This window comes from Chlorocebus sabaeus, chromosome 19 (genome assembly GCF_047675955.1).
Source record: "Chlorocebus sabaeus isolate Y175 chromosome 19, mChlSab1.0.hap1, whole genome shotgun sequence".
NCBI lineage: Eukaryota > Metazoa > Chordata > Mammalia > Primates > Cercopithecidae > Chlorocebus > Chlorocebus sabaeus.
In genome coordinates this window covers 30,126,647-30,144,615 of record NC_132922.1, presented here as the reverse complement: position 1 = coordinate 30,144,615, position 17,969 = coordinate 30,126,647, and the positions used below count along the sequence as shown (strand labels likewise).

At 48.9% G+C, this 17,969-nt stretch overlaps 1 protein-coding gene across 1 annotated transcript in view; it reads right to left on the bottom strand.

Moving 5' to 3' along the window:
* SNAP29 (synaptosome associated protein 29) overlaps nucleotides 1–17,969 on the bottom strand; it is a 33,448-nt gene that overhangs the window by 11,170 nt on the left and 4,309 nt on the right. The window contains exon 2 of the mRNA XM_007974935.3: nucleotides 9,652–9,848. Coding sequence (XP_007973126.1) covers nucleotides 9,652–9,848 — 197 coding nt within the window. The remainder of the gene's footprint in view (nucleotides 1–9,651; nucleotides 9,849–17,969) is intronic.

Genomic DNA, 17,969 nt, shown 5'->3' with positions numbered 1-17,969 from the left:
GCCAGGCTGGTCTTGAACTCCTGATCTCAAGTGACCCACCCACCTCGGCCTCCCAAAGTGTTGGGATTACAGGCCTGAGCCACTGCGCCCGGCCCCAAGTTATTTTTATTGTGGTAAAATACACATAACAAAATTTCACGACCAAAGAATGACCTTAGAGATGACTATCTGCACCTCAGATGACAAACTCAGAACCTCAAGAGTTTCATTCTTCTCATTAGTGCACTTACATTACCAAAATACTGTATTCAACTATTACTGTTTTTGTTGTTGTTGTTTGAGATAGGGTCTCTCTCTCTCACCAAGTTTGGAGTACAATGGCGCAAACACTGAAGTCTCTAACTCCTAGGCTCCTGATTCTCCCACCTCAGCCTCCCAGGTAGCTGAGAACACAGGTACTCACCACCCTGCCCTTTTCTTTTTTTTTTTTTTTTTTAATTTCTTGAGACAGAGTCTCGCTCTGTCACCTAGGCTGGAGTGCAATGGCACAGTCTCAGCTCACTGCAGCCTCCGTCTCCCGGGTTCAACTGATTCTCCTGCCTCAGGGTCCCGAGTAGCTGGGATTACAGGCCCCCACCACCACGCCTGGCTATTTTTTGTATTTTTAGTAAAGACAAGGTTTCACCATGTTGGCCAGGCTGGTCACGAACCTCAGGTGATCCACCTGCCTCAGCCTCCCTAAGTTCTGGGGTTACAGGCATAAGCCACTGTGCCTGGCCAATATTTTAATTTTTTTTATTTTTTTAATTTTGAGACAGTCTTGCTCTGTTGCCAACGCTGGAGTGCAGTGGTGTGATCTTGACTCACTGCAACCTCCACCTTCCCGGTTCAAGCTATTCTTCTGCCTCAGCCTCCTGAGTAGCTGGGATTACAGATGCCTGCTCAAGCGATTTTCCGGCCTCAGCTTCCAAAAGTGCCAGGATTACAGGCATGAGGCATGAGCCACTGTGTCCAGCCTATTACCTTTTTTTTTTGTTTTGAGACGGAGTCTCGCTCTATAGCCCAGGCTGGAGTGCAGTGGCGCCATCTTGGCTCACTGCAAGCTCCGCCTCCCAGGTTCACACCATTCTCCTGCCTCAGCCTCCCAAGTAGCTGGGACTACAGGCGCCCACCACCATGCCCGGCTAATAGTTTGTATTTTTAGGGGAGACGGGGTTTCACTGTGTTAGCCAGGATGGTCTCGATCTCCTGACCTCGTGATTCGCCTGCCTAAGCCTCCCAAAGTGCTGGGATTACAGGCGTGAGCCACTGCGCCCGGCCACTGTTTTTATATTTTAAATTTTGTCACTAAAAAGTGGTGAAAATACGTTTTTTTCTCATCACATAAGTCCCTATATCTTTGATTTTGCTCCGTGGCCTAGTTTGCTGACTCTGGCTGTAGACAGGGACAGCTCTTGCAACTCAAAGTCATTTAGACTAGGCCTGATGCCCTGCTGATCCCCGACATTCTGCTGAGCCCCCTAAGGTGTGGCAGGTGCCTCCAGCTGGGAGCTGTGCCTCCTCAACAACCTGCTCTTCTCTATCTCAACAGCAGCCTGACTACTTTGCCAGCCAATCTGGGAACCAGGGTTACTCGCAATTTTTGCCCTCCTCCTACACAGTGCTACTCCCAGCAATCCAGGCAAAACAAATGCCCTCTTGATCTCCCAAACCCTAGGTAGCCCAGAAACCCAGTTTCTCCTTCTGCTTTGCCTTTTTTTTTTTTTTTTTTTTGAGATGGAGTCTTACTCTGTCGCCCAGGCTGGAGTGCAGTGGTGCAATCTTGGCTCACTGCAAGCTCCACCTCCCGGGTTCACGCCATTCTCCTGCCTCAGCCTCCCGAGTAGCTGGGACTACAGGCACGCACCACCACGCCCGGCTAATTTTTTGTATCTTTAGTAGAGATGGGGTTTCACGGTATTAGCCAGGATGGTCTCGATTTCCTGACCTCGTGATCTGCCCACCTCGGTCTCCCAAAGTGCTAGGATTACAGGTTTGAGCCACCACGCCCGGTCTGCCTTGCCTTTCTTTACCTTTAACAAGGATTATGGCAATGCCTCTCAATTCAATCCCCTCCCTTCCAATCCTTACTCTCCATGGGTGCTGGGCATCCTTCTAAAGCAATACTGGGAAGCACCTCTTCAGTTAAAGTCTTTAATGACTCCCAACTTGCAAGAGCAAATCCAGACTCCCGCAAACTAAGGATTTTGCAGGTCCAGGGCTCCAGTGATGGGTAGAATGCAGCAGAGCCTCGTGAATGGAAGGGTTTAACACTCCAGGATTTCACCCCATGGAAGCTGTGACTGAAAGTCTAGAACACAGAACTGGCTCCTCTAAGCACCACTGTGGACTGTGCATTGCCAGGCTGGGAGTAGGAGGAGATGCTTGGCTTCTGAGTCTGCCTGGCCACCTCTCAGCCTGCACATCTCAATGCTGGCTTTCTTCTTTCCATGTGCCATCACATACCTACTGGTAATACATAAAGGAGGAAAACATGGTTTCTTTGTGAAAAATGACTCCCCCACAAAAAAACCAATTTCTTTTTTTTTTCTTTTTTGAGATGGAGTCTTGCTCTGTCTCCCAGGCTGGAGTACAGTGGTACGATCTCAGCTCACCACAACCTCCACCTCTTGGGTTTAAGCAATTCTCCTGCCTCAGCCTCCTGAGTAGCTGGGATTATAGGTGAGTGCCACTACGCCCGGCTAATTTTGTTTTTTAGATGGAGTTTCCCTCTTGTTGCCCAGGCTGGAGTACGATGGTGCAATCTCGGCTCACTGCAACCTCTGTCTCCCAAGTTCAAGCAATTCTCCTGCCGCAGCTTCCCAAGTAGCTGATATTACAGGCATGCGCCACCTTGCTTGGCTCATTTTGTATTTTTAGTAGAGATAGGGTTTCTCCATGTTGGTCAGGCTGGTCTCGAACTCCCAACCTCAGGGGAGCCACCCTCCTTGGCCTCCCAAAGTGCTGGGATTACAGGTGTGAGTCACCGCACCAGGCCTGATTTTTGTATTTTTAGAAGAGACAGGGTTTCACCATGTTGGCCAGGCTGGTCTCAATTGCTTGATTTGTGACCCACCCACCTCAACCTCCCAAAGTGCCGGGATTATAGGTGTTAGCCACTGTGCCAGGCCAAGAAAGCCAATTTCTAGGGAGAGTGAGAGAAGTGATAAGTAGGTTTAAGAGAGGGTGATTCCTGGTCAGAAACCAAGTCTTCAGTAAGTTAGAGAATTTCAAATTAGGGGTGCATCTGTGACAGGAACGCATGAGCTGTAAGTGGAAATGAGAACAAGCAGCTTGGAAAGCTGTCAGCAAGGACAAACAGGGCTTCCCAAGAGATGAAACTTCAGAGAAGGCCGAAGAGTTTGCGTGATAATGATGTACGCAGGAAATGCATGGCTGAATAGAAGTTTGATTAGGAGAAACTCATTTTAAAAGTTTTTGAGGCCGAGGCAGGCAAATCACGAGGTTAGGAGATTGAGACCCTCCTGGCTAACGTGGTGAAACCCGGTCTCTACTAAAAATACAAAAAAAATTTAGCCAGGCATGGTGGCGGGCGCCTGTAGTCTCAGCTACTCAGGAGGCTGAGGCAGGAGAATAACGTGAACCCGGGAGGCGGAGCTTGCAGTAAGCTGAGATCGTGCCACTGTACTCCTGGGTGACAGAATGAGACTCTGTCTCAAAAAAAAAAAAAGCTTTTAAGTGGGCCAGGCTCGGTGGCTCATGCCTGCAATGCAAGCACTTTGGGAAGCTGAGGTGGCAGAATCAGTTGAGCCCAGGAGGTCGAGATCAACCTGGGAGACATAGTGAGACCTTGTTTCTACAAAATATATGAAAATTAGCTGTACTTGGTGGCCCACGCCTGTAGTCCCAGCTACTTGGGAGGCAGAGGTGGGAGGGTTGCTGGAGCCTGGGAGGTGGAGGAGACAGTGAGCAGATTGCACCACTGCACTCCAGCCTGGGTGACAGAGACCCTGTCTCAAAAGAAAAAAAAGAAAAAAAAGATTTTAAGTGACAGTATTCCTGCATTTATGGATTAAAGGTTTTGATAGGATCACAGAAATTTTACTCACAATTTACTGCATTTTCTTTTTTCTTTTTTGAGATGGAGTCTCCCTCTGTCGCCCAGGCTGGAACGCAGTGACGTGATCTCACTGCAACCTCCACCTCCCAGGTTCATGCCATTCTCCTGCCTCAGCCTCCTGAGCAGCTGGGACTACAGGCACCCACCACCACGCCCAGTTAATTTCTTGTATTTTTAGTAGAGACGGGGTTTCACCGTGTTAGCCAGGATGGTCTCGATCTCCTGACCTCATAATCCACCAACCTTGGCTTCCCAAAGTGCTGGGATTACAGGCGTGAGCCACCGCGCCCGGCCCCTTTTCATTTTTTTTTTTTTTGGTTGTCCACGTAGATACGACTACAGGCGTGCATCACCATACCCAGCTTTAAAAAATTTTTATGTTTGTGGAGACAGGATCTTGCTATGTTGCCCAGGCTGGTCTCGAACTCCTGGCCCCAAGTGATCGTCCTGCCTCAGTTTTCTAAAATGTTGGGATAACAGGCGTGAGCCACCGTGCCTGGCCCTGCTGGGCCCTTGAAATGGCCAACAATTTCCTTCACACCGGCTTCCCCTGTGCTTTGTCTGCCATGTGTCTGCACCAACCCTCTGCTTCAACTGGTGGGTTCCTTCAAAACCTTCACCTTCTGCAAAAGGTCAGGTCCTTTGTGTAGCCTTCCTCTGTCCCCAGGGCCAACTTCCCTCTCCTCTGGGTCCCCACTGCATCCCTGTGGACTGTCTGCCTCCCCCATATCTTCCAACAGGCAGACTGCATTCCTGTAGCTTCTGCTCCCACAGAACTGCAGAGCATGGGTGAAAGTGTTGCTTGCGGCCGGGCGCGGTGGTTCACGCCTGTAATCCCAGCACTTCGGGAGGCTTAGGCAGGCAAATCACGAGGTCAGGAGATTGAGACCATCCTGGCTAACACGGTGAAACCCCGTCTCTACTAAAAATACAAAGAAAAATAGCCGGGCGTAGTGGCAGGCGCCTGTAGTCCCAGCTACTCGGGACGCTGAGGCAGGAGAATGGCGTGAACCCAGGAGGCGGAGCTTGCAGTGAGCCGAGATCGCGCCACAGCACTCCAGCCTGGGTGACTGAGCAAGATGCCGTCTCAAAAAAAAAGAAGAAAAAAAAAAAAAGAAAGTTTTGCTTTCTTGAATTTACTAAGAGATGGTAAGAATGCTACAACTGATTGGGGCTAATCTAGGGGCAGGCCAGGCAGGGTACATGACTTTGGGGACCTTGATAGGAACTCAGGAGCTTTAAGTGGAAATGAGGACAAGTGGCTTGGAAAGCTGTCAGCCAAGGACAAACAGGACTTCCCAAGAGAGAAAGCCCACCTCACTGAAATAACTATGGCTGCCTCACTGATGGAAGCCTTTGTTGGGAAGCCCTTGAGTTTTAAAGATGCTCCAAAAAAAGAAAACTGCCCCTGGAGCCACAGGACTTCCATGGCTTTCATAGCTACACTCAGGGATGTAGGGGCCTCCAAGAGCCCCAGCAGCAGCCTTTGTGAAGAGGTATGTAGGATGTGGAAGGGTGTGAAAGGGTGCTAGTCACAAACCTGCCAGTTTCCCACTCCTCCAAGGGCTCACTCTGCTCCTGAGTTTGTACACGGAGGATGTCTTAGACCAAAACAAATGAACATCTTACCTTCTCCTATGGCAATTAAATGTGGCCAAAGATTAGCATATAAAACATCTTTCTGATGTATATTGGAAAAAAACAACAACAACAAAAAACAAGCAACAACTAGAATTGGAGGAAAATGGCAGATGTTTAAAATTAGGGTTGAGCTGGAGAACCCAGAATGGTGATTATGGCTGAGCCAAAAAAACAAACCAACCCTCACAACCTTAGCTAATGCCTCCCCAGGGCACTCACTGAGGCCTACAGGTTCCCAGGGCCAACTCTGCAAGGTCCTTCCTGCAGTATTTTTTTTTTTTTTTTTGAGACGGGGTCTCACTCTGTCACCCAGGCTGGAGTACACTGGTACAATCATGGCTCACTGCAGCCTCAACCTCCCTGGGTTCAGGTGATCCTCCTACCTATGCCAAAAGGTCGGGTCCACCTCAGCTGCCCCAGTAGCTGGGACCACAGGCACGTACCACCACGTCCGGCTAATTTTCGTGTGTGTGTGTGTGTTTTTTGAGACAGAGTCTCACTGCTACTCAGGCTGAGGTGCAGTGGCGCAATCTCTGCTTACTACAACCTCTGCCTCCCAGGCTTAAGGGATTCTCCTGCCTTAGCCTCCCAAGTAGCTGGGACTACAGGCACCCACTGCCACGCCTGGCTAATTTTTGTATTTTTAGGAGAGACGGGGTTTCACCATGTTGGCCGGGCTGGTCTCACACTCCTGAGCTCAAATGATCCACCCACCTCGGCCTCCCAAAGTGCTGGCATTATAGGCCTGAACCACCATGCCCAACTTCATTTTTGTGTTTTCCTATAAAGACGGGGTTTTGTCATGTTGCTCAGGCTGGGATCAAGTGATCCTCCTGCCTCAGTCTCCCAAACTGCTGGGATTACAGGCATGAGCCACCATGCCTGAACCTCTCCATAAGTCTGATGGCTTCACCTGCCTGTGCCTGTTCTTTCTGCTATCACCGCTAGCTTTGTTACCTACATTGGATTCTCCCCAGCCCCACTCTGAGTTTGAAGTAGTTATCTAATTTCTTCCCTACCATACCCTACATCTTGATCTGGGTGGTGGCCACACTAGTGCACACAGGTTCACAGTTACTGGCTCTCCACATAAGATGCATGCCATTTTACTGTACCTTAGTAATGTGCTAAAAAAAAAATTGCTCTGCAGTTAGGTGTGGTGGCTCGTGCCTGTGATCCTAGCACTTTCAGAGGCTGAGGTGGGAGGACTGCTTGAGGCCAGGAGTTCAAGACCAACCTCGCCAACATAGCAAGACCTTGTCTCTTAAAAAATAAATAAATAAAATGAAAAAGAAAAGTTCCACATTACAGAATTAAAACAAAGAGAAAGGCCGGATGTGGTGGCTCACGATCATAATCCCATCACTTTGGAAGGCTGAGGCGGGCAGATCATCTGAGGTCAAGAGTTCGAGACTAGCCTGGCCAACATGGAGAAACCCCGTCTCTCCTAAAAATACAAAAATTAGCCGGGCATGGTGGCACATGCCTGTAATCCCAGCTACTTGGGAGGCTGAGGCAAGAGAATTGCTTGAACCTGGGAAATGGAGGTTTCAGTGAGCTGAAATGGTGTCACTGCACTCCAGCCTGGGCAACAGAGTGAGACTCTGTCTCAAAAAAATAAAATAAAATAAAATAAAAAAAAGCCAGACGCGGTGGCTCACACTGGTAATCCCAGCACTTTAGGAGGCTGAGGCAGGTGGATCACCTGAGGTCAGGAGTTTGAGACCAGCCTGGCCAACATGGTGAAACCCCGTCTCTACTAAAAATACAAAAATTAGGCTGGACACGGTGGCTCATGCCTGTAATCCCAGCACTTTGGGAGGCCGAGGCAGGCAGATCACGAGGTCAGGAGATCAAGACCATCCTGGGTAACACGGTGAAACCCCGTCTCCACTAAAAATACAAAAAACTTAGCCGGCTGTGGTGGTGGGCGCCTGTAGTCCCAGCTACTCGGGAGGCTGAGGCAGGAGAATGGCGTGAACCCGGGAGGTGGAGCTTGCAGTGAGCCGAGATCACACCACTGCACTCCAGCCTGGGTGACAAAGCGAGACTCCGTCTCAAAAAAAAAGAATTAGTCAGGCATGGCATGGGCACCTGTAATCCCAGCTACTTGGGAGGCTGAGGCAGGAGAATCGCTTGAACCTGGGAGGCAGAGGTTGCAGTGAGCCGAGATTGCGCCTTTGCACTCCAGCCTGGGCAAGAAGGGCGAAACTCTGTCTCACAAAAAAAATAAATAAATAAAATAAAAAATAAAAAAACAAAACAGAGAGAGAGAGAGAGAGAGAGAGAGAGAGAGAGAGAGAGAGAGATGGTTATGGAACCCAAGTTATATCATCAAACATTTTTTCTGGGTTAAATGGAAGAAAAAGGCTATCAAACCAAAAAAATACTATGGTTACAACTATAAAAACACTGAATAAGGGGAAAAACGAAATTTTCTGTTTTTGTGTTGTGGTATGTATAGATTATCTGTAATATGGCCATGTTGTTTTTAATAATAAAAAGACACAACGATCTAAAATACAAACAGTAGTAATCTATTTTAGCAGAAACTCCATTCCTTTATCCTTGAATATGTAACACTGAAGTCTACCAAAATCTCATGTAATTTTTTTTTTTTTTTGAGACAGAGTCTCGCTCTGTCACCCAGGCTGGGGTGCAGTGGCGCAATCTCAGCTCACTGCAAGCTCTGCTTCCTGGGTTCATGCCATTCTCCTGCCTCAGGCTCCTGAGTAGCTGGGACTACAGGTGACCACCACCACGCCTAGCTAATTTTTTGTATTTTTAGTAGAGATGGGGTTTCACCATCTTAGCCAGGATGGTCTCGATTTCCTGACCTTGAGATCCGCCTGCCTCGGCGTCCCAAAGTGCTGGGATTATAGGCATGAGCCACCACGCCCAGCCCCCAATCTCATGTGTGATTTTATATTTCAAGCCAAAACCTGAGGAAAGCAACTTCTATCTTTATTTTTTTAATTTTAATTATTTATTTTTATATTTTTTTAGAGACAGGGAGACTCTGTCACTAAGGCTGTAGTGCACTGGCACCATCATAGCTTACTCTAGTCTCTAACACCTGGGCTAAAGCAATAATTCCACCACAGTCTCCCCTGTAGCTGGGATTATAGGCAAGTGCCATCATGTCTGGCTAATTGTTTTTTTTCTTTAGTTTTTATAGAGACGAGTCTTTGCTATGCTGTCTAGGCTGGTCTCAAACAATCCTCCCACCTCAGCCTCCAGAAGCATGGGATTTTATAGATAAGCCACTGAGCTCAGTCTTGTAATTTTAAAATGAAAATCAATGGTGAATTGGATTAGATATGACAAATTTAGACATAAAGTTTTTTTTTTTTTTTTGAGACAGGGCCTCCCTCTGTAGCTCAGGTTGGAGTGCAACAGCACCATTACAGCTCACTGCAGCCTTGACCTCCAGGCCTCATGCGATCCTCTTACCTCAGCCTCCTGAGGAGCTGCGACTACAGGTGTGCACCACAATGCTTGGGTAATTTTTGTAAAGACTGGGGTCCCACTATGTTGCCCAGGCTGGTCTTGAACTTCTGGACTTAAGCAATCCACTCACCTTGGCATCCCAAAGTTTCAGGATTACAGGTGTGAGCCACTGCACCTAGCCCTAAAGACTTTTTAAAGGAAAAATTATGTGAAGTGAGTCACATTTGTACTGATTACGCTGAGGCGAACACCCTCTCTTTCAAAGTAGTGGGGTCACAATTATCGGAGAAGCAATTGACAGATTACATGTCAATCAAGTGAACATGGGAACACGGAAGAACAGTTTCTGGCTTCACAATGTTTGAGGACAAATATCCTGATGAGTAACTTAAAGGGTTGCTGGATCCCTTCATGACACTGACGTGGACTGAAAGTATTGGTCATCTGCACTAATCTCCACTTCTGCTCCTTTATACCCAGATGGTAGAAGACACACTCACCTGCTGTTGGGCTGGGAGGCGAGGGTGCCATTCTGTTCAGGTGGGGCCTCTGCTGGTTTGGATTTGAAGTAATTGACGAGCCCCCCAAACACGCTCTTAATGCTATTGATGTGTTTCTGGCTGATCTTCAAATCTTGGTCCATCTTGTCCACCATCTTCTCTGTGCGCTCCAGGACTCCTCGCTGACGGACAAGCTCCTGGGGAAACCGAGAGGCGGTGGTATTACAGCTTTCTGTGACTCTCCCCTAGGGCAGTCAAGGACCACATGGAGCAGCCACTTCATAAACTCTCAGTGGGCACATCTGGAGACGGGTACTATCATCTGTGGGGGCACACTACCCTTTCCAACAACATGTTCCTTTGCCTCTCCCTCCCTGCCCTACCTCTGCTTGCTTTCCTCATTTGTTCATGAGACCCTTTTCCTGAGAGGCTGGTTCACGGCACCATGTTAAGATGGATAGCAGAGGCCTGGCGCAGTGGCTCACGCCCATAATCCCAGCACTTTGGGAGGCCAAGGTGGGCAGATCACGAGATCAGGAGTTCAAGACCAGCCTGGCCAACATGGTGAACCCCCTGTCTACTAAAAATACAAAAAGTAGCCAGCTGTGGTGGTGGGTGCCTGTAATCCCAGCCACTCGGGAGGCTGAGGCAGGAGAATCACTTCAACCTGGGAGGCGGAGGTTGCAGTGAGCTGAGATTGTGCCACGGCACTCCAGCCTGGGCAACAGAGCAAGACCCCATCTCGATGCTGGGGGGAGCGGGTAAGATGGATGGCAATGTGCCTGGGAGGTTCAGAGTCCAGGGCCTGAACTGGAAACAGATTCTCTCTAGCCCACCAATTCTGGGAACCCTCACAGACTTGGGCCTGGCACTGCCCCCTGGACTTTGGTTCTTATATTCTTCCTTTATGAAGTTCCCACTTTAGGAGGTCCCAGTGGGCCACCTGAGCCTCCTGGCCATGGTCAAATCCTCGAATTCTATTTCAGGGACCAGTGTCCCTTCTGGTCCTATTAATGTCTGACTCTAGTTCATCCGCAATTCCAGCTTTAAAACCTGTTAACATGGGTGACCCTGTCCCAGGGCCTTTGCACACACCACTGTCTCTGCCTGTAATGTTTTCCATCCGGATACTTACATGGCTCAGCCTCTCATCCCTCATCCAATTAGGGTCTCCTCTCAAAGGCCACTCTCTGAGAGAGGCCTTCCCAGACATCTTCCCTAAAGGAGAACTCCTTCCAACCACCAACCCTCTTCTCCACATCCTTTTCTGTTTTGAGATGGAGTCTCGCTCTGTCATCCAGGCTGGAGTGCAGTGGCATGATATTAGCTCACTGCAACCTCTGCCTCCTGTGTTCAGGCGATTCTCCTGCCTCAGTCTCCAGAGTAGCTGGGATTCCAGGCGCCTGCCACCACGGATAGCTAGTTTTTTGTATTTTTGGTAGAGACAGGGTTTTACCATGTTGGCCCGGTGGTCTCAAACTCCTGACATCAGGTGATTCACCTGCCTCGGCCTCCCAAAGTGCTGGGATTACAGGTATGAGCCACTGCACCCAGCCTCTCTTTTCTTCACAGCATATGAGCTCCAGGAGGCAGAGACTTGCTCTGTTCACAGATGAGTCTCTGCAAATCTGCCCAGTGGAGACATGAGTGATGCTCTGTGGCCACAGTGGCAGCCTGATGGTCCCTCCAGAGCTGAAGGTTCTGGTTGTGGATATACATCCACCACAACAGCAACACTACCACTTTCCTTTATTTATGACAAACTTGCTTCAGTCCCTGGTTCAGAACTGATCTACAGCTGCGGCCCATCTGTAGAGCTGCCTTTCCAGCCAGAAGGCTCTCAAGCTTCTTTTTCCTGCTCTCAGGCAGCCTCTGCCCTCAGCTGCCTTCCTCTGAATCTGTTATCCACGCATCACCCTGTGGCTTAGCAATTACACTATGCAAATACTGTTTTTTTTTTTTTTTTTTTTTTTTTGAGAGCGAGTGTAGCTCTGTCGCCCAGGTTGGAGGGCAGCGGTGCAACCTCGGCTCACTGAAAGCTCCGCCTCCTGGGTTCACACCATTCTCCTGCCTCAGTCTCTCGCATAGCTGGGACTACAGGCACCTGCCAACATGCCCGGCTAATTTTTTGTATTTCTTTTTAGTAGACATGGGGTTTCACTGTGTTGGCTAGGATGGTCTCGATCTCCTGACCTTGTGATCTGCCCGCCTTGGCCTCCCAAAGTGCTGGGATTACAGGTGTGAGTCACCGCGCCCGGCCACAAATGTTTTTTAGATATAGTCTCTCTAGATGCCTAAAAACAAAGTAAAAAAAAAAAAAGCTTTAAATGCTGAAGAGTAAAATGCAACTGTAATCAGAAGAGCAAAATGCAACTATAAATAAATGGTTGTGGCTTCCTTAAAGTCCTTAAGGAATCAATGTGTAACCTAAGTCCTTGTTTAATGGGTGAAATTTAAAAACATAATGTATACACAAAAAGCTAAAACACTGGTTGAATTTACTATTAAACTTTGTTTAACTCTTGCTGGAAATAAACTTAGAACTGCTGAATTTTACAGCTTTCAACATTTACATTTTTCGCCAGTTCACAAGACATGTCTGAAAAAACCATCAGCCTTTTTTAACTAAAAAGAAAAATGTTTTCCGGACTGTGTCACTCAGTATGTCAAGCAAATCTTGCAAGGGCTAGTTTTCAAAAGAAAAAAGAGCTGCTAACATATCTGGTGTTTCTGCTTCTTCCATTACCTCAAGTTTATCATCTTCATGTCCATACTGTGGTCTTTTCTGGAATAAGGCAGAGCTACACATTAGGATTAAAGAGATTTTCTCCAGCATCTACACGTTTTTCTAACAGTCCAGTTCCAGCTAGCTTTGCAGGCTGCAGAAGACAGAATAATCTGTAGCTGAAAGACACTCACAGCAGCCAGGTTGGGGGCTGGGGAATGAAGGGGTAGCCAACACTCTGCTGTTACATTAGCAAGGGGGTCCTCAGTTTCCCTTATGGCGAGTTCCTCCCATCAGGGCCAACCCATGACCACCCTCCCACCCTGACTTCCTCATCTCAGTTTGGAGAGCTACCTTCCCCAGTATGGACTTATTTTCTCCTATTCACAAGCGACACATTCTCTCAAACTCCCAGAGTCTGTGCTACTGTTAAGGAAACCAGATGGCTGATTTAGATGTTTAGACGGAAGCACAGAGAAGTCTGAGGGTGGCGTGTCTTGCATGTGAGGCTGGAAGACCAGGCGAGTGAGTGCTGCTCTGGCTTCTGGAAGTTTCTGTTTGCTGGAAGCTAGCATTCACTGGAGGTCACCAGGCCAGCAAGGGAGGAGGTATTTCTTCTGCCAAAATTCACTCCCAGAAGGCAGAGGAAATGACCAGACTTAATGTGCTTGTGACCTAGTTCCAACCAACGAGGAAGAAGGGTTTGGCAGAGCAAACACCAAAATACCAGGAAAGAGAACACTGACAGTCTGCAAGGACACGCCGGGCAGGCACCTGTGCCCCAGCCATCACCAAGACAGGCCTCAACCGCTCCGGGTCCTGAGGCATGTCCACACCCCCCTCCACAGAGCCACGGCACATCTTCTCCACCTTCCTCTGGGAGAATGAGGTCCCTGAAGGGACTTGAGTGGCTGCGAGGGAAGTGAGCTCCACAGGTGCCCTCAGCATAAAGGACGCACATGCAAAGCGCTTCCTTGTTTCAGTGACTACTAAGCATTACAGGTGATGCTCTTCCTACTCCCTTGAACCCCAACAAGAGTTCTCTCTTTGTCCACGAAGCAATCCCAAGCCTCTGTCCTGATAGTGTTTACAGTCTGACAGAGAGCAAGATGAGTGAGGTTCAATCTCAGTTTTTCATTTGTTGACAACATTGCAATGCTGGGAATCCAAGGCAGGCAGATGAGTCCTTGCTTCACTGAGCTTACAGTCTTGTGGGGTAGGCAGAGAATAAAGCTATTGCACGCATGCACACAAACACATACACACACAGAGTCACCTCTCCCTGCGGACTCTTTGTCCAGCTTAAGGTCGGGGTCAGAGAGGCTCCCTGTTGAGGCTGGAGGAGAGACTGAGAAGTTAGGCAGTCAGAAAGTTGGGGGTCCTGTCCATTCGGACTTAGTTTTCTTAAAAACAAATCACAACAAGGCTGGGTGCGGTGGCTCAAGCCTGTAATCCCAGCACTTTGGGAGGCCGAGACAGGCGGATCACGAGGTCAGGAGATCGAGACCATCCTGGCTAACATGGTAAAATCCCCGTCTCTACTAAAAAACACAAAAAACTAGCCGGGTGAGGTGGCGGGCGCCTGTAATCCCAGCTACTCGGGAGGCTGAGGCAGGAGAATGGCGTAAACCCAGGAGGTGGAGGTTGCAGTGAGCTGAGATCCAGCCACTGCACTCCAGCCTGGGCGACAAAGCGAGACTCCGTCTCAAAAAAAAAAAAACAACAACAACACACACACACAAACCACAACGAAGAGTTGGGGTGGGGCAAGGGCACCAGGCAGAGGGTGCAGCTCATGCAAGGGCGGAGGAACTGTGTGGGGAGTGAGCGGGGCTACCCAGAGGACTTGGCAGGGAACACCCACAGGATGTCGCTAAGGCCTTCAAAGGGCAGCAGTGACCACCAGATCCCAACTGCAATTCAGAGCCAACACATCTTATAACATCACGTGGGCTTCCGTGACCGAGTCCTCCTCAGGTTCCTAGGGAAGGGCATCAACACTGTGTTTCTCACACTGAGCTTGGAAACTCAGGTTCTGATAAGTAAGGTTCATCCTAAGTAGATGGAGGCCAATCTGGAGTCAGCGAGCTGAATCTAGAAATCTGAAATTTATCTTTGTTCTGTCTCTCCTTTCCCAAGGGAGTGTGCACAGGCACAAGCCCTGGCAGGAATACGTAAGCACCCACGGCGCATGCTCAAACCTGGGGCTCTGACTGTGGCAGCCACAGTGTGGGGTGGATTCAGAGACAAACTGGGTCTTAGGGTGAGGAAAAGCGACCAAGGGCAAAGGCGGTAGTGCTGGTGCCCCTCACCACCTGTGTGCAGGCTGACCTGGGGCTGAGTAAAAGGCTAGCTCAGCAGCTCTAGGTTGTCCATACACTCCACATTCCAAAGAGAAGTCTGGCCCTAGCCTGGTTTCTTGTTTTTGGAATATCCTGCCTGATAAGAGTGCTTAAGTGAGCCTAAGCTTAGGCCAGGTCAGACAGACTATGCTAACAATGTAATACAGGATGGTGGTCTTGGGCTACACGCTATCAGCTTGACCTCTGGTGGGGCTGGAGACTATACTCAGCCATGCCTATGTGACAGACCCCCAAAAATCTCTGGACACCCAGGCTTAAGTGAGGGTCCTTGGTTGACAATACTCTGTGTGTGTTGTCACATACTGCTTAGAGAAGTGTTGTCCCCATGACTCCATGTGGATAGGACAACTGGAAGCTTGTGCCTGGTTTCCCCTGGACGCTGCCCTATGCACTTTTTTCATTTGATGGTTTTAATCTGTATTCTTTCATTGTAAGAAATCACCATAACAGTTCTGGGCAGCCTTCCAGTGAATCACGGAAGTTGAGGGTGGTCTTGGGAACCCCCAAACACCTCCCTACAACACTTCCCACTCTGAGAACACCTCGGAGGCAGAAAGTTGTACAGCAGATGGCCGCTCAGCTTGTCACAGCATGTTTCCTGGTCAGCAAAGCAAGGTTCCTTGGGACAATGTGGCAGCTTGAGTGGATACGCCCAGGAAAGAGCAGCCAGACGCTCGAACCACCAGCCTATCCTCAGAAGGCATCCTGTTACAGCCAACAAGCCAGCAAGTTGGCCTAGGATCAATGGTCTAATTCTTTTTTTTTCTTTGAGACAGGGCCTCACTTTGTTACCCAGGCTGGAATACGGTGGTATGATCTCAGCTCACTGCAGCCTTGACCTCCCCAGTTCAAGAGATCCTCTTACCTCAGCCTCTTGAGCAGCTGGAACTACAGACGTGCGCCACCACGCTCAGCTAATTTTTGTATTTTTTGTAAAGCCAGGGTTTTACTACGTTCCCCAGGCTGATCTTGAACTCCTGGGTTCAAGGGATCCACCTGCCTCAGCCTCCCCAAGTGCTAGGATTACAGGTGTGAGCCACTATACCCGGCCATCAATGGTCAAATTCAATCATAGATAGTTTACTAAAAATTAATTAAGAATAAATCCCGAGGCCAGGCACGGTGGCTCACGCCTGTAATCCCAGCACTTTGGGAGGCTAAGGCTGGCGGATCACAAGGTCAGGAGATCCAGACCACGGTGAAACCCCGTCTCTACTAAAAATACAAAAAATTAGCCGGGCGCGGTAGTGGGCGCCTGTAGTCCCAGCTACTCAGGAGGCTGAGGCAGGAGAATGGCGTTAACCCGGGAGGCGAAGCTTGCAGCGAGCCGAGGTCGCGCCACTGAGCTCCAGCCTGGGGGACACAGCGAGACTCCATCTCCACAAAAAAAAAAAAAAAAAAAGAATAAATCCCGAACAGACCTAGTGGTGAATATGTGGTCCAATGCCATTTCTCTACCAGACTCCCTCCCACCTGCTAGACACGGCCTGCCATGCGTTGGGATGCATTTTCTGGTCATGGGACAGGCACTGCAACCAAGGCACACGGCTCAATGCATTCTTTGCACCCCACTTTCTCCTCCTTTTTCAGGCAATCTTCTGTTCCCTCCCTCCTTCCTTTCCTTCCCCAGGTCACTTATTCATTTGGCAACAATTTCGGGAGCGCCAATGACACTTAAGGACATTGTGCTGAGAAGTGTGGGGGTAGAAAGTTGAGCAAGAAAGAGACTGCTACTCTTCCACAGCTGACATTTACAAATTTGAGGAATTACTTTATTTAGCAGCTGCCGGTCCCCATCCATCAGCTTTTGCTAAGAACTCTGACTGCATCAGCATCACCACAGGCTGCCTCAGAGGGCTGACTCTGGTCTGCACAGCCCTTAATTTGGAGTGGGCTGCTCCAAGACCAGCATTGCTGAGGATGAGGATACTGCTTTTTGACAATGTATCTACTCTAAGTTCCCGGGACATCTTGAGGGCCTCTGCTCCTGGGGTAGGAGGGGTGTCCTCCTCTCTCCCACCTCTGAACTGAATGCCCAGTGTGGGTGACTGTTGTGTGCTGGAAAGACACAGAGATGGGTGGGCCCCTGCATGAGACGGTGTGGAGGATGTGCTGGCGGTGGCTGCTGAGTGCATCATGTTGAACTCTCAAACTCTGTCCCTTTCCATTGATGTTACTGTGCCAGCCATTCCAACCCTGGTCTAATGTTTGTTGCTGGACTCCCCTGAACTGAGATCTCAGACCCCAGAAAACCTCAGTGGAGTAAGTTCAGCTACAAGAGGGGAAGTGAACTGTCCTGGGCAGGTGGGTCTCCTCCGTTGGGAGTGGTGAAAGGGTGTACAAAAACCATGTTCCCCATCTCTACTAAAAAGTACAAAAAAAACTAGCCAGGTGAGGTGGCGGGCACCTGTCGTCCCAGCTACTCGGGAGGCTGAGGCAGGAGAATGGCATGAACCCTGGAGGCGGAGCTTACAGTGAGCTGAGATCCGGCCACTGCACTCCAGTCTCGGCGACAGAGCAAGACTCCGTCTCAAAAAAAAAAAAAAAAAAAAAAAAAAAAACCATGTCCAAGTAGGATGCAAATAAGACTCACCAAAAGGTGTAAACAACCTCAATGCTCATTAGGGGACAGGCCGCATAAATAGAAATCATTTGTTCAATGGAATACAACACAGCCATAAAGAAAGCCCAGCTGATTACATATTAGTGTGGAACAACCTCCATTCTATTAAGCACATGCAGACCAGAATGTATAGAACACTTCACTTAAAAAAAAAAAAACAACAAACCCCATCTTTATCCACAACATTATCTCCCCAAAACAATGAAAGAGGGAAAGTGACTGGCTGCCTTAGGGGCAGAAGGAGGATAGGGAGGAAAGTGGGAGAAGACTACACCCTTTTGTATGTTTTGAATTTTTAACCATGTGATTGGAATATCTCTTCATAAAAATTACACCTTAGGAAAAGAAAAGAAATCATGCTTACCAAACAGGGAAAGAGATGAATGGCTTACAAGCCTCCTTGTAGTTCTATAAAGCACCTATGAGGTCAGCCTGGGGAAACCTGCCCTGCTCCCACTACTTCTCCGTTCCTCTGTGGTCATAGCCTGTGACCTGAGCCTTTGTGAGAAACAGACCTTGTCAGGTTTCATAGTAGGAGAAGGGCAGTTCTCTTTGCTAGAGGTGACTTAATTAAGCCATTTTCCTGCCAAGCTGGGACTGAATTACG